General features: G+C 38.5%; 1 protein-coding gene across 2 annotated transcripts; it reads left to right on the top strand.

Moving 5' to 3' along the window:
- The first annotated feature begins 1,716 nt into the window (after positions 1-1,716).
- On the top strand, positions 1,717-26,690 carry Sh2d1b (SH2 domain containing 1B). Of its 2 annotated transcripts, XR_001236587.1 has the most exons (5): positions 1,717-1,982; positions 19,341-19,404; positions 22,264-22,405; positions 23,943-24,244; positions 25,104-26,690. XR_001236587.1 is itself a non-coding variant. In XM_005398275.2 (4 exons), exons 1-4 carry the CDS (start codon positions 1,849-1,851, stop codon positions 23,975-23,977), a joined length of 375 nt encoding a protein of 124 aa, XP_005398332.1. In that variant the 5' UTR covers positions 1,717-1,848; the 3' UTR covers positions 23,978-26,690. The 2 variants fall into 2 exon arrangements, 1 of the variants encoding a protein (XP_005398332.1); XM_005398275.2 differs by having other exon boundaries at positions 23,943-26,690.
- Positions 26,691-27,482: the final 792 nt, after the last annotated feature.

The raw sequence follows: 27,482 nt of genomic DNA on the forward strand, positions 1-27,482 counted from the left end.
AACAAGAGGTTAAAACAAATCTTGCGGTACGTCCCTGTAATCTCGGTACTCAATGAGGCCGAGGCAGGAAGATTAGAATTTAGAGCCCAACCAGGGTAACTTTGTGACATAGTGAGACCTTAATTCAAAATAAAAATAAAAAAGGGCCAGAGATGCAGCTCGGTGTGAATCAACTGAATTCAATCCTCAGTATATGGAAAAGAAGTAGGATTTTTAAAGATAAACTATTTTTACCATATTCTTCAGTGAAATAAATCAGTCATACATGTGTAAATATCACATTGTTTCTCTGGTGTGAGAAATCTTAAACGTAAGTAAGGACCAAAATGTATAACAGGCATTGTGAAATAGGAAGAAATGGTTCAAAAGAAAGGGAGGGAGGAGGAGGAAAGGAAGGAAGAGAAAAGGGGAAAAAAACACTAAAAGAAAGACAAAATGGAAATGAAGCTTTGTAAATAAAGAGGGGAGGATGGGTTGAAGGGAGGGGAGGGGATTGGGAAAAAGTAAAAGATGAACCACGCTATATCATACACAAATACAAATTCCCTATGATGAATATGATCATTATGTTTATCTAAATTGTACCAATAGACTTAATAAGATAAACTATTTCTCCAGCTTCTTCATGCTGAGTGGAAACTGCCACTTCCAGCCCTAGTGCTAAGGAGGTTTCAACAGTACCTTTTCCATATTCCCTGGGCCTCCTGGTGAACCAGAGCCCAGCTAAATCTACATATGCGTATTTCCTAGCTTTTGTTTCTGTAAATTGAGCACTTCTGTGCATTCAAGTGAAGAGGACTAGCTGCTCACACAATTTGACCAAATGGTAAATAAACTAATTTTTCTAGCTGTAAGACTTTTCTCATACTTTTTTCCTGACCTGGGGATTAAACCCAGAGTTATGGCACTGAGCTACATCCCAGCCTTTTTTGTTTGAGAGAAATTTTTGCTAAACTGTGAAATTTCTTAGGCTGGGCTCAAACATGTAATCGTCCTGCCACAGCCTTCCAGAGTGCTGGATTGTAGGTATGCAACACCACGTCTGGCTTCTCATACTCTTGACGGTGACTGGTTGGATGAAGCCAGATACCTGGGGCCCAGATGCAAGCCTCTGTCTGGGCCCCCCTATAACAAATTGCACAGCCAGATATCCCTGTCATCTGCACTAAATTGTAAATGCGGATATCATGTGACTTGCTCCCTTCCTCAAAAGTCACAGTGCTTGAGAACGTTAACATGGAGCTTTATGTGGGTAGGGCTGTCTTCCCCCTTGGTGTTCAGTGGCATCTATTCCCACCAATGTTTGCATTTTTGTGTCCCCTGACCTGAAGAAGTACAACACTTTTAGTCATCCCACTGTGCCTGGACATGTCAACTGTTTCAGCATCCAAGTGCTTTTTGAGCATTTGTTCTGAGCTAAGCACAGCTGACTTAGAGGCAGCTTGGGCAGAAAATAGGCCTCTATTGCTGCAGAATGAGTGGTGTGTTCCTTAGAAAGAACGCCAGTAACCAGAGAAGGTACAAGCTGTGTGCAAAGCTGCACACAAGTGACACACAAGCTGCAGCCCAGTTGCAGGGAGCTTGACCTCAGCCTAGCTATGAGCATCACTGACTCCACCCACTCTGTGTGCCCTTTAGGGCTACTTTGAGGCTGAAATGTCTTGGTCACTTCATCACCCCCGCCCTTCTCATTTCCTGAATCTGGTGAAACTGACTGAGTCCCACAGAGCAAGCGAATCTCATTCCTACACCACTGGAAGAAGAGGCCCTTCAAACCAGCTGCCTTTACTGTCTTCTTCAGACCTGGTCTCCAAGCTAATCCAGAAGCTCTAACAGGGAGGATTCTCCATGGATCTGCCTTACTATCATGGTGCTCTGACGAAGCAAGAGTGTGAAATTTTGCTGCTCAAGGAAGGAGTGAATGGCAACTTTCTGATAAGAGACAGCGAGTCAATACCGGGAGTCTTGTGCCTCTGCGTCTCGTGAGTAGCCTGGCCTTCTCCACATTGGAAACCTGACGTCAGTTCTAGCAATGGCAGCCACATCTTCAAAGCACTATATTTCACTCTCCTTTGCATCCCCAAATAGCTAGATGCTGACAAGAGAGCAGAGAAGGATTATGCCTTCCCAGTTCTTCCACCCGCTCCTCTCCCTGGTGTAAATGTCACATGTACAGATTCTGTAGCAGGAGAATTAGGACTCATGGGAAAAGGACAGGCTGCGGGAAGCGTGGCTGGGTGGGGAGAAGGTAGAACTGTCAGAAACATTCTCTCTTTCACAGGTCTATTTACTTGGTATGGAGGAGGCTGGGGGTCTTCCCTGAAATTTCAGTCTGAAAGATTATGTATTCTGCTTTGTCACTTGCAATACATAAAATATTTTATGGTGTTAGATTTGTGAAGGGCAATGGTACCCTATATCATTTCTTTTCATCTTTCTTGTGTCTACCAAGGCAAGCAGAAGCAGTCGCTGTTTTATAGGTGAAGAAACAGAGATCTGAATTTCTCAAATGACTCATTTGTGCTAAATTTCATCAATATTTCCTGAGACTGAGTTACGTATGAAATTCCAAGACGGAGAATCAGAGCAACTTTGATGAAGGAAATTTTATGCTCAGTTTAGAAAGCAATACTGGACAGATATCAGTCAAAATCTCTCTGGGCATTTTTTTTTTGTAGAGAACATTGAACCTTTCACTCCGCCTATTTTAAAATTAAAATCCAAGTGTCTCTTGCTAAAGAAAAAAAATTCAGTGACACTTGTTAAAGCATGGACGACTTTATTTAAGACCATTCTGATAGGTATAGGGACCACTGCAAGGGAGACTTGAAGTGAAGAAGATGGCGCTAACTCCAAACAGAGCAGGGCAATGGAAATGTATAGCCAAGGAGCAGAGCTAGCATCCATGGAGGAAATTACTAGGAGGAAACGTCAGGGATAAGACCAGTTGTAGCTAAACAGACCCAGATTCTAGCTGAAGATATGTCAGAGTATGCAGACATCACTTGGTGGGTAACGAAAGAAGAACCTGGTCAGATACTGAGGGTGATCAGATATTGATGGTGAGGGGTTCTTGCCAAACTGATCTAGGAGAGTTCTTTGATAAAACTAGATTTTATGAGGAAGCACACAGACAGGTCTAGGAGAAGGTTCAAAGTCTGACTAAAATCTGATCAAGCGAAGAATTGGTGCCACTCTGCAAATGAGCTTTCATGTTTCTTAGGATCTGAAACCTTTGAACACAAATGTGATTGTCATTACTAATAGAAGTGAAGGGATTTGTTTGATTCCTTAAATCATGCTGGAGATACAGGTATGAGAAAGATATCATTAAGGTGTTATCAATTTACATTTTCAAGTGATATTGGGTATGTATATCTATAGTTTTTTCAGCCATTGGTAATTTCTGCTATGGTTCAAATGTGGTTCATCCCACAAGGGCTCACATGTTAGAAGCTTGGGCCCCAATGTGGTGTTAGGAGGCAGTAGGACCTTGGAGGACTTAGGCTTAATATGAGGTCCTTAGCTCATCAAGGTTGATACCCTTGGAAGGAAGTGACATACTTCTCATGAGACTTGAGTTAGTTCTTGGTTGTGGGTAGTTATAAAAAGAGCCCAATGGGCCATTCCTCCAACCCTGCTCCAGCTTCCTATTTTGCTGTATGATCTCTCTCTCTCACTTGTGTTCTCACCATGGTGCTATCTGCCATGATGTGATGCAGCCCAGGGTTCCTCAGCAGAACCAGCACAATGGTATTTGAACTTTCAGCCTCTGTAGTTGTGGGCTAACTGTACCTCTTTTCTTTACAAATACAGCTTTGTGTAAAGGTACAATAATGGAAAATGAAGTAATTCAATTCCCCTTTAGAAAACTGTATATTTGTATCTTTTCACCTACTTTTAATTTTCTTTTTGATGGTTTCTTCCAAATTATACGTGGGAAGGTTATTTTTCCCCAAAAAAATATGCATGCATAGAAGAAAAGGCCCACATGTAGAATGATTTCACACATTAAGGAGAAAATATACTACGTTTAAGTGTGGTGTAATCCAAGAAATGCAGGATTGTTCTATGTTGGAAAAATGATTAGTTTAACTATATATAGTTTAACTGTTAATATATTAATAGTTCAAACTTTACAAACTTCATAATTCCTTTAATTGGCTGAAAATGTATGAGCTTAAATATCTACCTCCTAACTAAACACAAACATGTGCACGCTCATCCACACACATGCACATACTTTACAAATTCCTGTACACTAGACAGATAATTCCTTAACCAAAAGGCCAAATTAAATACTACATGAATTTCCATTAAAGTCATGATTGAGCCAGTGATACTCATTAGTAGCACTACTTTGCAACATTTACCAGGAGATCCTGAAAACTGTAATGGGCCAAATGAGGTAAACACAGGAAATGTAAACATTTTAAAAGAAAGTGAAAAATTATTTGAAATTAAAATGATTTTATACTTAAGTCTAAGATTTCAGTGAGAAAAAATTTTTACTAAAATTTTTACGATAGGGGGTTGGGGATTTAGCTCAGTGGCACAGCACCTGCTTGGCAAGTGCAAGGTTTTGAGTTCAGTTCCTGGTACTGGAAAACAAAACAAAATGCCAAACAAACAAACAAAAAAAATCTGTGTTTAAAATTTATAAGAGAATTCAATACAGGCGTCTGCTTTCAACATTAATTTGTAAAATTCAACAATTTTCCTATATATGTATAATAACCCATGAAAATATAATAAAGCAACTCATTTAAAGGAGAGAATATTAATAATACACAGGAATGAATGTAATATGAAATATGTAAGAATTGTATAAAGAAAACTTAAATATCCAGTAGGGAGCACACCAGGAGACTTGAATAAATGCAAATACTCTGTTTGAAAGCACATTAGTCCACTTTAATCTATAAACTCAGTATGTTTGCAGTAATAAAAATGAAGAATTTTTTAATTTTTTGAAAAGATAGTATACGTAAAGTGGAACACAGAACAAGGACCTTTACAGCATACCCAGAAATGTTTTCTTAGAAAGCAGACTAGTTAGAACCATACTTCAGATAATACTATTTGAATAATAATATTTGAATAATATTATATTATTACAAAAATTATGACATTTGAATAATTATACTTAAATAATAATATTTCAGGTACTACCTCAAGTACTAAAATACCTTATAAAACTACAGCAATCACCACAGTAATTAAAACAATTCAGAGCTAGAAGATCAATGGGATACAATATAGTCCAGAAATAAAGCCAAATATATATGAGAGTTAGCATGTGATGAAAAAAAAAAGCATTCCAAACCAATGAGGAAAAGAAGGATGCCAATCAAGGTGTTGGGATACTTTCTGTAACTCAGAAAAAATAAACTTAGATCAAATTCTAAGTTGAATTAAAATTAATTGAAACTGGTTCTAATATGTAACATTTTTAATGTAACTATGTATTAGAAGAAAATATAACCCAATATGTTCACAATTGTAAAATCTTTTTGAAATAAATACTCAAACCTAAAAATCACAAAATATTAATAAATATCACCACTGTAAAAAAATAATGTTAAAAACAACTTAAAAGACAATTCATAAACTAACAGAAAACAATAAGCTTCATTAACATTTAGAGTATTTAAAAATCAGATAAAGACTCAGGGTGTAGCTCGATGAGAGAGCACTTGCCTAGGTTGCATGAGGCCCTGTGTTAGATCCCCAGGAACAAACACACACACACACACACACACACACACACACACACACACACACTCTAAATTAAGTAATCAAGTACAAAAGCAAGAGAGTCTCAGAAAAAAAGATGAAAAAATATTAGCTCTCACTCATAATTTAAAAAATACAAATTATAAGAATGATAATGTACTAGTTTTCCTATTCATTCCTATTCAAAGACAACAAATAAAACTGTGACCTTCCCAAAGGTAACTAGTGCCAAGAAGTACACACTTGCCGCAGGCTGATGCAGCCTCTCTGACCAGCAATGTGGCCAAATGTGAAATACATCGGTATAATGAATGGCCCCAAATTTCACAAATAAAATCATATCCTATAGGTTTTTTTTGGTACCAGGATCGAACTCAGGACCTTGGCTTGCCAGACAGGTGCTGTGCTGCTGAGCTATATCCCCTGCCCCTGTAACCTACAATTGTGACTGCTCAAATAGGCACAAATTGGAAAGAATCTAAATGTTGTTAGGAGGATATCCACACTCTCAGGGAGGTATCAGCTAGGAATTAACAAAACTGGGTAAATCTATGTAAGATATGAGAAAACCTCCAATGTCTATTGTTGAAAAAATAAAGCAATATTATCAACTTCCATGATTTCACAGACCTAAATGAGAATACAATGGAGAAGTTAGAAATAAAGGAAGGAAGGAAGGCAGGCAGAGAGAGAGGTAGCATAATACCACTTAGCACTGACTAGGAAGTTATGTGGTAAACATGGACAGGAAACAGTACTCGATCTTACAACATGATAAAGCTTCTAGAAAACCTCAGTGTGTGAAAGACCATCTGTGTAGTGTGACTTTGTGAGTATCGGGAAATTGGAAGTGACTCTGCCTTTGTCAACAGTAGAGTCAACATGGGGTAGATATTAGGAGCTGGGAAGGATTCCTGTGTCAGTGTGAAGGGAAGGGAAGGACTTTCTGCAGCCATTAGAAGGCTGCAGATGAGAGTCTGCAGTCCTAACCTCCTGCCTCTTCTCACCCGGAGGATAATAACAATGTTTTTCTATTGCTCAGAGAGTCATAAATAAGTCATAAACTGTAGTAAACAACTTTCATATTCTGAGATCTCTGGAAAGATTGTAGAGTTCAAAAAGGATGAACTCATATAGAGCTCAGAAAGAAAAGCAATTTGAACATTTTTCATTGTACATAGGAAGCTAACTGAAATTCATTTTAGAAAAATCAAATGCAGAGTAAGGTATAGAGAAGAAAGCAGAAATTATTTCCCTCTTACCACTCAGAAATTACCATTTTTTATATTTCAGCATACATCTCCCCATACTTCTGTCCATGCGTCTATAAGCAAATATATATGTACACAAGTGGTTCATTATATGCGATAGCTTGCCACCTGTATTTTCCAATATATTGTAGGTCTCTCTCCATATCAAAAAAGCTAATCGATGTCAAGACCAATGAGAAGGCCAGAAGTCAAAGTGTTAAAACATTATTCATTAGCTTTCATTCTCTGTGTCATAGCGTGGAAAGAGTAGAACAGATTTGGCATCATAGGGCACAGTTGGTCCCAGTTCCTCTAACGGATCTTTCAAAGTTCAATTAAAACAAAACTAAAAACTTGAACAGCAGTAAGTTTTCCCACAACACTGACCACAGCACAAGACCAACTGAACATCTATGAACTGCTCAAAGCCTCAGAGATCCATGCACAGCACCTCACCTAATGCCCTTGCCCAAGGCTAAACTGTACTGCAGAGAGTGAAATAATTTAAAAATAAGTGGAAAATTGGATGACTTAGCCTTTCCTAAACTCCACTGAGAATTTAATGCCAGAGAGCTTAAAATGGGTTCTATAAGTCCTGTATATTTCTTACGTCTTAAGTGAAGTTGAAGATTTCCCAATTTGGTGGAGGATAACCAAAACAGCAGGCTCTACTCCATGTCATTCCTACCCCGGGGTTTAAGCCGCCACCTATTTATTGGGTACATGACAACAAATAAAGGAATCATTTTTTCTACCTAGTGTCAAAGACCAACCATGAAACCAGAAAAAGCATACATGCAAAATTAACCCACAGAATAAATTATTATACAATCAGTGTTGATCAAAATAATGAAGAGATTTTTATTCCTAATGCACATTTCTAAAATGCCCTTTGAAATGCTTGTACTAATGTATAGTGCTGCTAAAAGTCTATATCAAGTAAAAATAAAGAAAAAAATCAAAGAGGTAAGAGGATAAAGAGAGAGGTAGGGATCACTAGCGATCTGGAATGTGAGCAGATACTCAAATGAGGAAACAAGCTGATCTAGTATTTGAGGGGAAACAGTACAAGGAGTGAAAAGTGATTCCACAGGTCCTGATTTGGTCTTTTGTGGATGTGTTCAAAGAACATCAAGAAGGCCAGCATGCCTGTACCACAGCAAGTAAGGACAGAATGTGGTAGTGAGGTTGGAGAGATTGTCATAGGTCCTTGGCTGTTTTAAGGACTGAGTTTTACTTCAGTGTGATGAAATTCCATGGAGGGTCTTGAAGAGAGAAGTAGCACGGTCTGATTGATATGTTAAAAGTATTACTCAGGATGGTATATGGGGAGCAGGGTGAAAAGAGCAAGTGTGAGTTCGGTGTAGTGACACACACCTATAGTCCCAGCACTCTGGGAGGCTGAAGCAGGAGGACTGAAAGTTCAAGGCCAGTCTAGACCATTTAGCAACTTGATGAGATCCTGTCTCAAAATAAAAAAGGTCAGGGGTGGGGGCTGGGGATGTAGCTCAGTAAGAAGACCCCTGAGGGCTAGAGCTGTAACTGAAGCTAGAAACAAATCTAGAGAGAGAGGGAGAGGGAGAGCAAGAGGGAGAGGAATGGGGAGAGGAAGAAGAAGAGGAGGAAGAAGGAGGTCAAATATTGATACAACGAGGCCAGTTAGGAGACCATTGCAGTCTTCTAACTTAAAGGTGTCAGAAGTTAGGGAGGAAGGGCATGATGTGATCAGATCCCTGTCCATTAAGCTGGGATTAGCAAATGTCATTAAGATGCAGGACCAGAGGGTGTTGAAGTGATTAAGATTCTTCCGGGTTATGTTGTCAGAGCAAGAGAACTGACAGAGTGCTCGAGGTAGACCATGGCTATTTATTGATATTCCTATCAAATGAAGGCAGGTTGGTTCTGAGTACTACGTTGCTGTCAGAAATATTTAAATAAATAGAATGTTTTTTGGTTGACCAACAGTAAATTTTTTGGTAGATTTAGATGCCAGAGCTGTGATTGTTTTGTGACAAAAGAGACAATGCTTATTAGAAACTAACTGTAAATGCAATAACCTTTGATTAAAGCTATAAAAATTCATTCAGTCCCTGAGACACACTTGGTTTTGTATTGGTCAAACAGGTGATTAAATGAGGATGTGGTAATCAATGATTTGGATAATTCTGAGTGCTAGGGAAATAACCACAGGATGGTACCCAGTGCCACTGGATCCAATTGAAAGAGATTCAAGGCCAGATTTTGACTATCACCTGACTTTTATAAGTTCTGCCTCTGAGATGGTAGGTCATAAGAACATTCGGGGTGTCCAGAGATTCATGTTAGTTCACAGCCAGTATCAGATAACCCTCAAGTCAATTATGTTTCCTTTTCCCAGTTCATAGTGCCTCTGTAAATGCTGCCTGTCCTTAGGGAAAAGGCTTAGAGGGACAGTGGCCACAGTCTGTATTAAAGGAATGCAGCGTCCCTCCCTACAAAAGAGCTATGGGCCTGTGAACTGACTTAAGTCTATGGGTTGGATAAAATGCTAGGAACCCTACTATTGAGTCAAGTCAGAGTTTTGCCATCAGACCTAAAAGTCTTCTGTTTACCTTTATATCAAGTACCATTTCAGTCTGCCCATCTCTCCTGTTCTTTGAAATCCAGTAATCAACTGAACATTACCACCAGTCCCTATGAATCAAAGCACTCACCCTAGGAATCAAATCACTCACCCTAGGAATCAGAGCACTCTTATACCATGACATCCCACTACTGCTTATATTTGATATATACTATTCTTGTATGTATTTCCATTGTTTCCACTGAAATTAGGGTACCCAATGCCAGTGCATCTCCCAGGGTCCATACAAGCCTTTAAAGGATAGCTTCAGTTTTTAAAACTCCTAGCCAAGTACTTTCTAATGCATCATGGAGGTGATGTCCCCTCAGACACCTGCAGGAGGTGAGGAATGACTAAGCAAATCTGCTACAACATTGCCATCTCCAAATCTTTGGATTCATTCCTCTGTAAAATGCCAGGAAGTTTTGGCATCTCCATCCTTGAATACAGGCCACTACTGAATCTAGCCTTCAATAAGCCAATCTAACAGAATACTTACTTATGCCATTCTGAGATACATAAGCAAAACACATTAAATTCCAAATCATGAATAAGTGTGTATTTATTGACGAATTCAGCAAAACCATCTTTTACTTTATCCATCTGAATTGAACACCATCTTTCTATCTCTGTAATGCTGTTGCATATGCCTCTAGTTTGATGATTTCAATCAGAAGCCAGAAAGCAAGCAAGCCCCATTGGAGTTCACAAAGTTAAGAGCCCAGAGCAGGCAGCAGAGAAGGTCACAAAGAAGAGGTGGATATTCATAGAGTATTCAGCATAGGTATACACTCAGATATTGAACACATTACATTTGAAATGGCTCATAGGTATCCAAGAAGAAATGGCAAATAGACAACTGGTTAAATGAGTCTGGACTTTAGGTGCAGGTTAGAGCTAGGAATGCAAATTAAAACATATTTTTATAAAAATATTTTTACCAATAGTATTTCCATTCAAGAATATTGCACCTCCCTTTATTTGGTGAAGTGTTCTTCTATGTCTCTTGATAATACTTCTTTAGATACACTCAGATATTTTAAAATTATTCAATGTAACTCAACAAGTATTTATCAAGTATGTAATATGACTCAGGCAAGGTGCTAGACTAGACAAAGCAGACATCAGTAATTTTGGCTCTGTAAAACTCACAGCATTAAAATTGAGTGTGGTAAAATTTGGATAGTAGTGGATGATACTTTTTAGAAGTTCTTTCCTTTACCCCGATGGAGCCCTTCATTTCAAGCACTTTCCCAAAGTACTCAGCATCTGGAATTGTCAACTCAGCTGCCACACTCCACCACCACTAAGCTATGGATGGCAAAGGGGACCTGGCGGCTGGTTATTGTGGCATGTGGATTGGGAGCATAGTTTGATATCACTGCTGTTTTAATTATCATAACACACCCAGCTAGCTTTACAAAAAGACTTGAGACTTGTTAAGACAGGAAAACAGCAAATACACCCATCCACCCATCAACTCTACCTCTTTCCCTGAGAATCAACTTCCAGTCACTTCTTTCTCCATCCCACCCTCCCCAATACATGGGGAGAAAAACCAAGGGTACAAACTTTTAGATTATATTCATTTTAGGTCAGTCTCTTAGAGGATCCAAAGCTTGTTTTCTGAATAATCAAAAAATAAAAACCCCGAAAAGAGAATTACTGAAGAACAAAAATGTAATCTTGCCCTCAAAATATTGAACTAGAAAAGATTACAGAAAAAATAACAAACACTTGCTGGTGAGTCTTTTTTTATCTACTTAACTGTCTTGATTTTGTGTTTTGTAATGAGCAGGCAGTCCTCAGCCATCTGGAATCTAGAATACTAACCATCATGATTACTCAAAGCTTACGTACCAAAGCTTGCCTTCTTTCAGTAGAAAGACACCAACTCCTGTAAAAGTTCAAAATGTCCATAAATCTGAGAGGGGTAACAGAAGATAAGATGGAATTATTTGAAGATGAATGAGTCAAGGAAAATATCTGGAGTTTCCTTACACTTATACCCTTACCATTCCTCAACTAATAAACAAATGCAGCTTTTCCAGTAGCTGAAAATTCTGCACAAAAAGAAATTCTCAGAACACAGTGAGACCACTGATGTGCCTCCCCTTCCTCTTTTCTCCTCTCATTCCTTGCTTTCTTGCCTTCCTCTTTTCCTCCTTTCATTCTTTCTCCTGTCCTTTCTTTATTCTTTATCTCAAAGTTGTTCTTGAAAAAAGCTATTTTCAATTTTCTTTCAAAATGCATACATTCCATCTTATTTCTTCAGAAGCAATAATATTTTTACTAGCGTATGTTTGCAATACATAATTGGACATTTGTTTTGGGAAACTGGTATATGTAGCATATCTTAATCACTTTCTATCCCTGAACCTCCTCCTCTCTGACCTTTCCCCTGACCCTATCCTTTTACCTACCTCCAAAAAGTCGGCCTTTCTTGTTTCTTACCATCTCTCCTTTATTTTACATATTCATTTACTTATGTTTTAGATTTCTCACATAGTAGAAACCATGAAATGGTTAACTTTCTGTCTGACATTTCATTTAGCATCATGGTCTCAAGTTCCATCTATTTTCCTGTAAATTACATTATTTCATTCTTTATAGCTGAATAATTTCCCATTATGTATGCACACTCAATTTTCCTTATCCATTCATCCCTTGATGTGCATTTTAGGCTGCTTCCAGAGCTTAGCTATTGTGAACTATGTGCTAGAAACATAGGCATGTGTGTATAACTATAATTCAACATATATCTTTAGTTCTTTCCTGAAAACAACCAGGAGAGGTGTACCTAGCTCAAATTAAATTTCTATTTTTAGTCTTTTGAGGAATCTCCATACTAGTTTCCATTGTGGTTGTATTAATTGGTATTCCCCCCAACAGCGTCGAAGGGTTCCTTTTCCCCTACATCCTCACCAACTCTTGTTTTGTGTATGTGCGTGTGTTCATTTTAGGTATGTATCTGTTCTTGATGATAGCATTTTGACTGGGTTAACATGAAATCTCAGAGTTGTTGAACATTTTTCATGTACTTATTGGCCATTTTCATTTTGTCTTTTGAGAAATGTCTATTCAGTTCATTTGCCTACATTTTGATTGGGTCATTTGTGTTCTTTTTAAACTTTATATATTCTACACATTAATCCTCTATCAGAAAAGTACCTTGCAAAATTTTTCTCCCATTGTATAGGCTGTCTTTTCACTCTGTTAATTGTTTTCTTGGCTGTGCAGAAACTTTTTAATTTGCTGCAATCCCATTTGTTGATTTTTTATATTACTTCCCGTGTTATTATAGGAAGACTTGCCTGTGTCTGTGGCTTCCAGCATTTCCCTTTTTATCTTCCAATAGTTTAAAGGATTCTGCTTTTATATCTAGGTCTCTCTGATCTAGTTTAACTTGATTTTAGTACAGGATAAGAGATGTGAACTAGTTTCAATCTTCTGCATGTTAATAACCAGTTTTCCCAACACCATTTATTAAAGAGGCTATCTTTTCACTAATATTTGTTTTTGCCCCTTTTTAAAAAATCAGATGGCTGAAGGTGCATGAGATTCTGAGTCTCCTGTTTTATTCCATTGGTCACATGTCTATTTTTGTGCCAGTGTCACTCTGGTTTTGTTACTATAGCTTTGCAGTATAATTTGAAATCTGGTATTCTGATGGTTCCACCCTTGCTCTTTTTGCTTAGGATTACTTTGGCTATTTTGGATCTCCTCCAGTTCCAAATGAATTTCAGGACTGTTTTTTCTAATTCTGTGAAGAATGTTGCTGGTATTTTAATAAGAATTGCATGAAAACTATAGATTGCTTTTGGTAATATGGCCATTTTAACAATTATTAATTTAGAACAAGTGATGTCTATTTTCTAATGTCTTTTTCAGTTTTTTTCTCCAGCTTTATAGTTTTCATTACAGATGTTTTTCACTTCCTTGATTTGGTTTATTCCTAGATATTTAATTTTTTTAAGCCATTGTGAATGGAATTCTTTTCCTGATTTCTTTCTTGGCAGGTTCATTGTAGTTGTAGAGGAGCACTAGTGATTTATGTGTGTTGATCTTCTATCATGATTACTACAAATTTACTGTTTCATGGAGTTTTAATTTATTTTTTAATGCTGTATTTTAATTCAAATAACATATCAGAAAATCATGTATCTATTGCATTTCTATTAATTTATATTTTACTTGGTCTTTATATTTATGATTTTATAGTTTAAGTATATTTAAATGAGTTAAATTATAGGCCCACCAATCTTTGCTTTTCAATAAATAATAAAAGAATGGCATTACTAACTTTGTTCTGATATTGCCATTTCAAAGAAGAGGCATGAGCTCATAAATTATGCACATTTCAGTCTTACTAAATTTTGCCAAATTGTTCTCTAAGACATTACCATCTCTTCAGTAGTATATAAATTTTCTATCACTTATCCTGGCCAACATTTTGCATTACTCAATTCTTACATCTCTGCCAATCTGATATAAAATGACATCTACTGGTAGTTTAATTTGTATTTTATTTACTTGAATAATAATGAAGTGGAACATCTTTTCATTTGTTTAAAGTGATATATATATATATATATATATATATATATATATATATATACATGTATATGTATATATGGTAATTATCTTCTCCCAGTCTGTGGACTTTTCCACTTATTGAGTACATTTTGTAAATTCATCTTAATTTTTAAAAAGTGAATTTATAAATCTGTTCTTTGACTTGTGCTTTTTGTAATTTAAGATCTCCTTCCTTAACTCACAGTCATTAAGTTGTTCACTTATATTCACTTCTCTGGCATTTAATACTTTAGTTTTTCATAATTTAGTCTCCCATTCAAGTATGAAGTAGGGATCTGATTTTATGTGTTCCAGCATGTTAAATGTTACCATTTAACAAACAATCCCTCCCCTCCCCATCAACCTGCTGTGCCTGCTCTATCCTAGATCAAATTTTCATACATGCATGGGTCTGTTTCTGAGCTGGTGTATGCATTAATATCATTTTCTGCCCTTAAAACTGGCTCCTTATATCTTAATTATAGCTTTCTAAGAAGATTTATGTCTGCTAACACAGGAACTCTCCCCTGTACACAAATCCCGATCTTTTTGTTTTCCAAACTTGACCTAATGTAAGCCTAGATTTTGTGCAGAGGAATGACAAGCTCTGACTCACCTTTTTAAAAAGGACCACACATGCTGTTTTGCAAAGAATAGTAATTAATGATGTCAGAGATAGAAGAAAGACTTGTTAGAGCCATGTCCTTACGTAGATGAAAAGGGAGGGGCATCCCGTGGAAACAGGAGGGATTAGCTTTGGAGAGCAACACACAAAGTCCAGCTGTGGGAATAATGCAGAGTAGAGAAGTGCAGATGCTAACAGGTGTGCAGTGCATGTCTGGGAAATTTCTACTGATTGCTCTGACCTCAGTGAAGTCATTAGCAAAGAGGGAGAATGAAAAATCAGTCGGTGAAGGCGCTGAAGAAAAGGGATAAGGTAGAGAATCATTTTTTAGAAGAACAGGAGAACACTTGGAGCCCCTTTAGTTTAGTGAAACCAGTCTACATGGCTGTGTGTTTTCTCCCAGCCACATGCACTTGCAGAAAGCTGGACTTAAATAGAATTCTGGTTTTGCTAATCGAGTAAGTAAAGGAAAAGATAGCTGAAGGTACAGATATACAACCACCATTGTTAATTCCCTACCACTTTGTTTGTAACTCTGTATTGTCTGTATTGTGCTTGTGATATGTTGTAAAATGTTGTATGTCTGTTAATGTTTCCCTCCTTTTATCCTTAAAATTAAAAAAAATAAAATAAAATAAAATAAAATGAGGTTCTGTTCCAATAAACTCATGACAGATTGAGATATCATAAAACATGGTATACATCTGTAATCCTAGCACTCTGGGAGGCTGAGGCAGGATGGCCATAAATTCAAGCCCAGCCTGGGCAAGCTAGCAACTTAGTGAGACTCTATTTCAAATAATTTTTAACAATTAAAAAGGTCAGGGGTGCAGCTGAGGATGAAGGCTCTGGGTTTAATTCCTCATATGGCCAGACAAATTTTTTCTATTGAATGCATATTGTTTTTACACCACTAGAAAGCCAGAATTACAATGGTAAGCTTTTATTACAATGGAGGGATGACATGGGAGTGAGGAGCTGTGCAAACTGGAGGAACCAGAGTGTTGGAAGAGTTGCTGGGGTCAGAGTACCAGAGGAAGAGACAGGAAAATGAGAAATGGGAAAGGGAATGGGACACGTGAAATTGTAATCATGAAAGGGCTGCACTTCTTGGTAATTTCGAGGTCAACACTGTGAGAAGTGTTCTTCACAGCACACAGCTTTGTGGTCACCCAGAACTCTGCACTTGGTGTGACCATCACAAAAGTTTTAATTTTCTTTTAAACAAGGAGTCCTATACTTTCATCTCACCCTGGGCCCTACAATTATGTAACCAGCGCTGGTTACAAGCATGGGAGTGTGTGGCTGAGGTAGGAGGAGGACAAGATCATCGGAGGAGAGGAATTCAAGGAATGGAGAAGTTGGTGTGTTGGAAATCAGTGTGTGAACTGAAACTGCCAAGGAGTTAGACAAGAATTATTATTGGAGATAGCAACAGTGAGTTAGGAGCTAAAGCTTGGAAAGATGTACAGCAATAACCCAGGGGTCAGAGGATGTTAGCAGCAGGTGTAGTAGGTGAAATAATCTAGCAGCACGAGACCCAAAGCTGAGAATTCAGAGAAGGAAAGAAGCAGCACAGAATATTCTTAAGAGCAGGGACATGCAGATAGAAGGCAGTGAGGTGAAGAACCAGCCTTTTAGGGAGGTGCAGGGGAAGCAGTGTCCTGGAGAGGGCAGATTTCCTTGAGAGCAGTAAAGGGGGGGAGGGGTTCAAAGAACCGTTATGGTTGATACATTGTGTTAACTTGGAGAGTCTAGAGGTTTGGCTAAGTGACTCAGCAGTTGTGCATCTTGGGGTAAGAAGGATATGCCCTTACCCTTCTGGGATGTTATTTATTGTGTCAATTTGAGAAGTTTAATTATGTGACTCACCAGGGGCCAGGTGCTTACTTTGTATTCATCCTGAGCCTGTGCAAGAGGAGGGCATGGAGATTATGTGAGCACTATATGCCCCCGGGTGGGGATAGCTTTCTTACAATATAAGGAAGGGAAAGAGGCTTGCTCCTCTCTGCCACTCCTCTCTTTTGTTGCTGTGCTATCTTTGACCACCATGAATGTTTGCCCTCTCCATGTGCCACTCTGCCTCGGAGTCAGCCAAGTATGGACTGAAACCTCCACAAACTGCAAGCTACATAAATTTTTCCTTCCTTAATTTTGGGCTTTGGGTATTTTGTCTTAGCAATGAGAGAAAAGTAACCAAGACAAGAACAGTTTGAAGATACAGGCTGTTTTGATGATGGTAGAACTTAAGGTCCAGGGAGCCCAGTTGAAAGATTTTCGATATGACTATGGTATTATTAGGTGAACATAAAACCCAACCTAGGTTGTATGGAATCTTGTGGGATTAGGATGCAAGAGATAAGGATGACTTGCCAGAGTAGGGGTTCTGGTAATGACAGGCAAACAAGAATAAGAGCAAAATAAAATGAGCTCAAAGAATTCAAGGAAGAAAGAGTGGAGACAAGGCTGCGAGTGCTGGGGTGGAGAGGGGCTCTCTTGTCGTCACCAGTGGTGACAGAGGTAGAGGCCTATGGAAATGTGGTCTTCATGAACATTGAAAAAAAATCATATTTATTCTTAAAATTTTATAAATGACACATATGAAATAATTATTAGAAAAGGCATTAAAAATAAGTTTTATGTTTACCCAATTATACCATAGTCATATGTCTCTGTCTTTCTTGATGCCATACAAAATGTCTTAGATTGGATAATTTAGAAATAATGGAAATGTATTTCTCATAGTTCTAGGGGCTGGAAAGTCTTAGCTCAAGGCACCAGCAGGTTCAGTCTCTGGTAAGGGTTCACCCTCTGCCTCCAAGATAGCGCTGTATCCTCTGCAAGGAACAAATGCCATGTCTTTACATGGCAGAATGGATCTAACGATCAGGCAGATATTGGGAGCCTTTTTTTAAAATTTAAAATAAGGACATTAATCTCATTCATGAGCACGGAGCCATTATACATTACTTTCCAAAAAGCCCTACTTCTCAATATTTCCACAGTGGAAATTAGATTTCAACATGAATTTTGGAGGGACATAAAAATTCAAAGCATAGCATCACATAATTTAGATACTAATCTCATGGCTCTGTAATCTCTTATAATACTTTTTGGTAAACATTCCAAAATAAATGCATATAGATATCACAAGTTTAACAAGTCATTTTCTTATGAATCCTTCCTGTAATGTGGCTTGTTATTTCATTTTAAATACTTTGCAAAAAAAAAAGATCATATCTGAGCCATGTCTGTCTTTATAGCACGGAGTAAATGGCTTTTGGAGTAAAAGGCTAGAGTAAAAAGCTGACATAGCTCCTCTACTTGTTTTAGTCTTTCATGTTCCTCTTGTGAGGATTTTCTGAGGCTTATATAACTTTAATTAATATTAATATATATATAACTTTAATGTACATAACTTTATAACTTTTAATGTAATTAAAATAAATGCATTTATTTAAGAATTTAACATAGGCTCTAGGATAGTTCTGTTGAAAACAATACAACCAACCAATGTATAGCTTTTGTTTGGATCCCAATTTGAGCAATAGTTCTTTAAAAACATATCCAAACTGTGGAATAATTTAATTTACCCCATGTGGGCGAGGACTCATATAAAACATTTTGTTGCTTACCAAATAGTTTAGGGATACCTGTTGTCTTATTCTTGCTCCAGGAAACCCCATATGAAGAACTGGGATTTGAAGCCAGTTGCCAAAGCCTGTGGACAGTTGGTGATGAAATCTCCTGAGAAGTGGTACCCAGACCTTAAAGCTGGCTTACCAAACTGTCCTGAAGATTAGTCCCTTTGATTCTTTGGCATAGGTGCCAGGGGTAGGGTAGGAGCAACAAACAGAGTTTGAACCTCATGTTAATGTCATTGAGTCTCACTCCACATCCTGCTATTGCTGTAAAATCAGAATATATCCAGCACTCGATAAGAGACATTTAACACACACATTTTTCTCCCAGAAAGCTATTGTTAAGTGGATAATGTGCCTTATGTTTAACTGATGAGATCTTGAAATTGAAGAATTGTGCAATTTATGATACCTCTTGCTTTGAAAATTTCTAGACTAGGTTTGCTATTTAAATTATGATTAGAAGATTGAGTCCAGGGCTCCTGTTCCAATAAGGACCAAGACACAATCTATCATTTGCTTGGACAAAATTAGCAGTATTTCCTTTTAGTTATACTATCTCTAATACAATCAGGAGAAAGTCATCTACCCAACAGCAAAGGCATGGCTCTGTGGTGCTTTGTACATTTTAGCAATTGATGTTGAAGTGAAAGAATCAGACAAACATTCATGTCAAGACCATGGAATTCCCTCTCCTTATCCTCTTCTCTAGAGTTCAGACTGCCGTCTCCTCAATAAATCTTGCCATTTTAAAGCCCCTCTTTCTTTTAAATTCCCATGGGTGAGAGGGCCTGAAACCGATCATTTTCTTTTGGGATCCAAGATTGATGAAGGCATATAAAATGTAATGTAAGGTGCTGCCTGGACTTGTGTACGAGAACATTATGATTCACAGAGTAATCTTTCCACAGGTTTAACAATTGTGTCTACACGTACCGAATCTTCAGAGAAAAATATGGGTATTTCAAGATACAGGTAAGAAAATAGAAGGGCCCCTCCCTCAACAATACAAAGATTAGGAGAAGAGACCCTGAGATCATTGCTTCTAAAAGGGCAGCACCACATAGAATAAGGAGCCAGATCGATAGTTATCTTTGTCTTTCTTGAGAGAACTAGAAAGGTATCAGATTTGGGTTCCACATTTGAATAACCCTGGCTATTATTCTATAGTGCAGAAGCACAGAACTCTACTGCCTCTACTGGTTAACTATACTAACCTGCAGTCCATTCAAACTATTGTTAAATTAGAAAACTAAGCTAGGCATCTGGTGCATACCTGTAATCCCAGTTACTCAGGAGGCTGAAGCAGGAGATTTGCAAGTTCTAAGTGAGATCTGTTCTCAAAATAAAACAAAAAACATAAAAATTTTTAAACAGTTGGGGGTGTAACTTAGTAGTCCCTGTGTTCAGTCCTGAGTAGTGGCAGTATCATAGCAAATGAGTTTTATCTGAGGTGCGATTATTGCTAATTGAAAACTGAGGGGCTGGGGATTTAGCTCAGCGGCAAAAGCGCCTGCCTGATAAGCACAAGGTCGTGAGTTCGGTTCCCGGTACCGGAGAAAAACCAAAAAAAAAAAAAAAAAAAAACTGAGTAGTGGGAGAGAAAAGTAAAGGGAGAGCGAGAGCAGGGTGGGGGCAATGATGCAGAATGGAGGTGGGAAGGGAAGTTGGGAGAGGTATGAATGTTCAGAAATTTAAACGTATTCCATAGTTATAAAGGGCATATCAGATACTGCAAGCATTAGAGTGTTATTTCATTTGTCTGGTTTGCTGAGAGATGAACAGAAAATCTTTTTGCTTCTCTTGTATTTAGTTATTTAGCTTAAGAAAGCACATAAAGCATAATAGAATTTTTAGTTACTAACAAAGAATCTTGACAATCTTTCCCAAAAAACTTATATACAAACTCCAGTTAACTACAATATTTCTCAGAATCTACAATATACTTGAGTGCACCATGAATATCTGAATGAGAACAGACTATTGAGTGATTTCCAAACAATTAAAATTTGTATAAGACTAGCAAATAGTACTGGATTAGGTTAATTTCCTGCACTTAGACATTGTAGTGTTGGTAGGTAATACCTTTACTTTTAGAGAATACTAAAGTGGCTTAGAGTTAGAGGGGTATCATGTCTGCAATTTAACTCTAAAATATTTTTTAAAAGAATATGTATATAATATGTATACACACACACACATATATATTTAAAAGAAGAGAATAAAAGGCAAATGTAAGATGTTAATATTTAGGGTGTGGGTGGAGAATACATATACGAATTTTGTTGCTTAATAGTTTCACAACTTTTTTGTGTCTGAGGTTATTTCAAAGTAAAATGTCTTCTAAAATGCAACTTTTCTTTCTTCACTTGCATACACCAGGAAATTTTGAATAATTCCTCAGTCCCCTCTTTTGTCTCTTGTCTGGACAGAGAGGCCTGTACAACAGTTCTAACTCAGACACAAAGGAGCATTTTACTAGGGGTGTTTGGTGAAAGTGACCACATAAAAGGACCAACTCCCACGTCAGCTCACATCACCATCACAGAGGTTGACCAAGGTGAATGTCAGAAAGCTTCTGGTCACCGCCTGACATGGCAGCCATGTGAGAACCACAGTGATGATCAAGGAAGCCATCTTGTTTTTAAATTATGTCTGTAAGATTGTATCAGACAGTAGCAGTGGACCTCTAGCTGGCAGAGAGAAAACAACTGTTTGCAGTTTAATTGGGTCATGTTAATGTTTCCAATTTGAATTTTTTTCTTACCTTTGTTTTCTTTTTTGACAGAGAGGGTCTCGTATATAACCCAGGCTGGCTTCAAACTCTCAACGATCTGCCTATCTCAGCCTCTCCAGTGCTGAGATTACAGGTGTGCACCACCACACCTGACTCCTACTTGCAATTTAAATTGGGACCTTTTTTGGCCTCATTTTTCTCACATGGAGATTCCGAATTCCTTGGACATGTACAGTGTACATCTTGCATTTCACATCAGATGTCCACCTCTGCTAGTCCCCCCTCAACAGCAATGCCTGGCAGCATGCCCCAGAATCTGACAGGAACTCTTAGAGGGGGGGCCCTTTAGGGTGTATCCAGAACAAGAACAAACTTGCCAAGGACTGGGCTCACTTCCACACTGCAGATTAGGTTGAGACCCTTTGACCGGAAGTCCTCACTACTAATATAGTTCAAGTCAGGATTTGGCCTTAAAAATAGAGAATTTCTGGCCAGGGTCATGAACAAGATCCTGTTTCAAAATAAATAATGAAACAAGGGTTAGGGATGTAACTCAACATAATGGCCCAGGGTGGTTCAGTCTCCAGTACCGCAAAACAAGTGTTGCTGCCATTGGCAGCTGGTATGTGCTCTTCTGCATGAGCTGCTGTGTTATGGTTTGTGTCTGGGTGTCCCCCCAAAGCCTCATGCGGTCATGGGGCAGGCTTTTAGACTTTGATTGATAATGGGTGTGAGAGCTGCACCGCCCTGGGGTGGATAGTTTGCATATGTAAGGGAGAGCAAGAGGCTGCTTGCGGCCATTCCTGGCTTTTAGTACTTGTTGCTTTTGCTGTGTTCTGCCACCATGAGCTACTCTGCCTTGTAACCTGCCAAGTATGGACTAAAACCTCCACAAAATGTAAGTGAAATAAACCTTTCCTTCCTTAATTTTGGGTGTCGGGTATTTTGTCCCAAGAGAAAAGTAACCAAGACATGCTGGCCTCTTGTTTTCAGTTAGTCAAGCCAGAAGTAATCCTGAAAGCCACCATCTGAAGAAGCGTCATATTTCACACACAACTGCATGATGCCGAGTGACCCCTTTTCTTATATTTTTGCAGAATGCAGACAGTGCTCGAAAACTGATCTTTCCAACCCTGGAGGAACTGGTCTCCAAATTTGAAAAACCAGGTCAAGGACTGGTGGTCCACCTTTCAAAGCCAATAAAGAGAAGATCACAACTAGCCACGGATAATGTTTATGGTAAAAGCATTCAGAAAGGAACCTCAATCCCAATTCCACCAATGGCTTTCCTTGCAGAATCAATACAAATAGATACCCTTTTCTATGACATTATTTCTGAAGAGAGTCGTACTAAGACAATTTCCATTTTGTTGATAAATAGTGTTGCAGCCCCCAAAGGTAACCAAGACAGAGAGCTGTCTGATTTTGGACTACCAGGGAAGCAAAAGTGGTTCTTAGGTAAAGAGATGACTTCACTCTCCGACCTTGTACAAATCACTCAAGTCTGGGAATAAATAGATCCATGGGCAGATTTTTAAGTGAGAACACCAATTCAACTCTCTCCTTAAGGTTTATTCTATTACAGTTTGCTCAATATTTGCTAAGCATTCATCTGTAAAACAATAGGTGAAAAATTATTTCAGACACATCCCTAAAGGTATGAAGCCATAAAGCAGAATGAGAGATGGTCAGGAAATCTGAGGGCAGGCAATCTATGCCGACAACTATCAATTCCTATCACAGGCAGCTACTCTTGACTAGCCTTACCCTTGAAATCTGCTTTCAGAAAAGAATCTAGTAGGTGTCAGTGGAAATGTAGTGTGACTTGAACTTGGACTTCCGGAGATGTTTATGGTTTAATCCTGATCTTCCATGGTGAAATATGTGGCTGCATTTCCAGTGAAAGGGACTGCAGCTGTTGCTGATGGGCAGGTGATGGTGATTAGAGCAGATGTGCTAAGTAGGGAGGACGGAGGACAGAGAGCTCTTGGGGAGCCTTAGTCACTTCACATCCGTTCTAGGTGAAGTCCTTCTTTGGACTACCCATCAGGTTTCTCACCTCCCCTAACAAAACTAAGCATGGAGTGTCAATGCTTAAAATACCCACCAGCCCGCCATTGTTTGTCTGTCCCCGCAGTGCCATGCAGGAGTGTGTGCTCACTGGTGCCAATCAACTGGGTTCAGCCACAGCTGTATCCTGTACTCTGTAGCTATTTTGCTGTAAAAAGCATAAAAGATGGCAAAGCTAGAAACCCAAGGAATGCACCTGTGCTGTGGCCCCTGGGCAAATTCAGATGAGTTGCTGGGGTGAGCAGGGTGGTGGCAATGTTTGCACAAGCAATGATAAAATAATCACAAATCCCGAGAGGAGAAAGACCCCCTCAGAGACCATTCCAGGACCTGGGAGAGGGTCTTCCCACACAGCTTCTCCATGCTTAGTCAGCACTGGTAGGGCAAGCCTCCAATACTCACCCGCAAATAGGGAAATAGCCTCCCATCAACCCACCTTCCTCCCCTTCGCCTCCTTAGAACAATGTTCAGGTGCTCTTACTCCGGACAAGGCATAGGTTTCCTGCTGGTGCTGGAAACTCTGAGACATAGCTCAGAAAAGAATCTTCTCCAGGAAAGCCTTTGCCAGTGTCACTTGGATGGAGTGGTAGCGCTTTGATGTGGCATCAAGATGGCTCTGTGCCCTAGTCTTCTTTCCCTTGAGTAGGGTCATTGATGTGACTTCTGGGTGTGGAGACTCACTGCTGATCTCTGCTTTCTCCCACAGAGAATAGTGACGATTATGTGGATGTCTTGCCTTGATGATAAGGAGACTGGACAAAGCCAGTGACAGAAGAAACGGGGCCCCCCTCTCACTGGTGATACAGTTCTCCTGCAAGTGCAAGTCTGGCATGCCAAACCATAGTGGACAATTGAGACTCTCCTGGTTTGATTCACTGAAGATCTTCTGTCTCCCGGCCACATCCCCACCTCCCAGGCACTCAGCACAAGTTCCAGAGCCCTTCTGCACTTCTTCCTCTTCTTTCTTGGAGTGAGACAGCTTGAACCTGTGTCTCTGGCTGCTTAAAGGTACCACCGTTACATCATGGTCAGCACCCTCTTTCCAACAGGTAGAGGGGCCGTTTCAGACAGAGGAAAGAGCACTTAGCAATGAGTTCAGAGCCCTAAGTTCCAGCCCAGAGGCTCGGTGACTTTGAACAAATCTCTCCCTTTATCTAGGGCTCAGTGTCTTCATCTATAAAGCAAGTGATTGGGTGGAGTGATACACACTGCTCTACTCTCTCTGTTGAGCCCTGTTGTGTTAGGTAGAGTTGGGGAATGGAGGAGCAATAGAAATGTGTGTGAGTCAGTAAGGGACCAAGGCCTTGGCCTCCCAATGCACTGTCTGCAGCTCCCTATAGTGGTCTTGGTCATGGTGAGGGCCTTGATCCACCCATCACCTTCTGCCTTAAGCCTGGAGTGTTCTCCTTTTGTCTTTTTCTCTTCTCTCTCATTTCGATCTTCCTGCTCCTACCCTGGATATACTTTTTCCTTCATTTTTCTTACTAGAATTTATGTGTGCCAATCACTTCTGCAGCATGGATGTGGCTCTGTACACTGTGGGTATTTTAAAGACATCCTCCTAAGTATGATTCCAATTCCCACCTAGGTCCTAAGTGCCATTCAAGCATGGCTGAGTGGCCCTGGTGTCCTCCACTGTGTAGAAATATTTGCTACACAGAGCAATGGCCCCCTTCATAGATATTATTTGGCTAGGAATGCATTCCTGAAGGGTTAGTCAAATTAGCTTTAGGGCCTAGTGAATTTATCTGGTAGTTCAAAATGTGAATTAAGATCTGGCTAGTTGGTAAAAAAATTATATGTCCTTGCTCTTACTTATCTTCAAACTGTTGTGGTTCATTTCACACCCCTGGTCTTACTTTCAAAGTTGTTAAGGAGAAGGACTCTAGATTTCCAGATAACCTAAAAGGACACTGCGGCTGGACCACTGTGAATTCTTGGGTCACAGCATCCCATGACTACCACCAAGTAGAGAAGAAGTGAAATTCGGTCCTATTCAGTGACCTGAGGAAGGAGGCATCAAAGTGAGCTCCCATCCCCGGCAACCAGATGCAACGCTGAGATGAGCAACCTCACACACGTCTGCTTATGGAGCTGAGAGACTCTCTTGAATGTATGGGTGGGCCATAAAGTCTGCTCATATTTAATTATGATGTCATCAAAACCATCAAATATTTTTTGCCTTACACTTTGTGTTTTTTCTGGTTCTGGCTGAATAAAGAAGTCTTTCCCCACTCTGCGATCCTGAGAAAATTATCTTACATTTTCTTGTGCTGACTTTATGTTACCCTCTTGAGGATGTTAATGGTTGTAAGGCTTCTCTCTTTTTTCACTGGCATATCCCCAGTGTCCAGAGAAATCCTTCATACATCTAGCTGTTCAGTAGATGTCTGTTTTATAAATTGGGAAATCAGAGTCAAATTTTGTGTTAATAAGAGGTAAGAATCTAACTATGTATTTTTCCAAATCTCTTGAGCTCGTTTTCATTCTGCTTAATAATTCACTCCCCTTCCCTCCTGAATTGTGGTTTCTCCTCTGTACAGTATTATATCACAAGCATCCTCCTTCCCTGGCTTTGGGATATCTTACTGTTTTGTCTTTATAACTTAATGTCTAGTAGGTAGAATATGTGCCCTCTTCTTTTTCCAAACTGACAGTAATTATTGGACATTGATTCCTCCATGTACATTTTAGAATAAATATGTTAAATCACTCAAAATCTTTTGCTGGAGTTTTGGGTGAATTTGGCATTAATGTGTACAGTAACTAGAAGAGAACTGGCATTCTGTAAATATGCTACATCCTCTTATTCGGGTCATTGTTTTTACTCTTAATGGAATTATAAATTTTCACCATAAAAGTGCTGTATAGTCTGTTAGAGTAATTTCAAATTTTTTTGGCTCTTATAAATTATGTCCTATGTTGTGTTACATTTCTTATAGTCTATGGTGGAGACAAAATACTTACTCTCACATTAGATCTACTGGTTTACCTGTTGATCCTACTGTGTTTTCTATTTCAATGATTCATCAACTATAAGTAAGAGTATTTTGTTCTCTTTCAATACTTACTCTTCTTATTTATTTTTAATGCTTACTTCATTGTCGTAGGCCTCCAGTACACACTGGAGAGCAGTCATGATAGTGAGCATTGTTTGTGTTGTTTCCAGTTTTATAGGGAATGTTTAGAAACCTTCTCCATTGAAGCATGATAAGTATATTTGTTGTAGGTGTTAAAAAGGCTCTGAAAGAGCCTTTACTGTGGTTCTTAGAATTTTCGTCCCAGCAGTTTTAAAAGTTATTGTGATTTCTTGTATCTATTGAGACAGTCATTTTTTTTATCTTCACTGCATTATAGAGTTCAGTTACTAATACTATTGATGCCATTGCATCTTTGTATTGCTTCACTTGATAATGTTCTATTACTATGTTTAATAAACTGTTGGATTTAGTAAGTTTCTATTTCATTTACGATTTTTGCCTTAAACCTCATAGGCAAAATTGGACTATAATTTACTGAATTCACTAATATACTGGTTCACTTTATCATATAAGTGAATTAAAGTCTTACTCTTTTTTCTACTTTCCACAAAAATTTTGTAAGTTCAGGATTACCTGTTCTTGAAGTTTTAAATTATTTTCTTATAAAACTGAAGCTCTCAAAAGGAGGAAGTCTTTTATTACTACACAAATATCTTTAATACTTATTGGTTAAGTTATCTCGCTAATTTTCACTTTGTTTCTCCAGGAATTTGTCCATATTCTTTAAGTTTCCACAAGTATAATCATATTTTTTATTATTTTAATGCTTTTGTTGTGACTATAATATCTCCTTTATTCTATATCTTATTTTTAGTTTAGTCTTTTGTTAATCAACTTTATTAGTCCTTTCAGGACCAGCTTTTGGGTTGTTAAACTTTTCTGTTATTGATTTTAGAATATTATTTTCTATTTTACTCATTTTATGGGCTCACGTGAATTGCTTTCCATATTTATTATTTCCTAATAATACATTTAAAGCAATGGATTTAATTCAAAGTACATTAGCTCTACCCTACAAATTTTAACAGGATCTGTTGTTCAGGCAGAGTATTTTAACTCCTGTGAAAATACTCTCTTCCACCCAAGGACCATTTAGTAGCTTGTAGTTATTTCAAATATGTGTTTTTAGTTCTCATTTTAGGACAACTTCAAACTAAGTCTCATTAAAGTAAGATAATAAGTTGACTTGATCTTCGGAGGCTTCC

Source organism: Chinchilla lanigera, unplaced genomic scaffold (assembly GCF_000276665.1).
Source record: "Chinchilla lanigera isolate Chin_1 unplaced genomic scaffold, ChiLan1.0 scaffold00061, whole genome shotgun sequence".
Classification (NCBI taxonomy): Eukaryota; Metazoa; Chordata; class Mammalia; order Rodentia; family Chinchillidae; genus Chinchilla; species Chinchilla lanigera.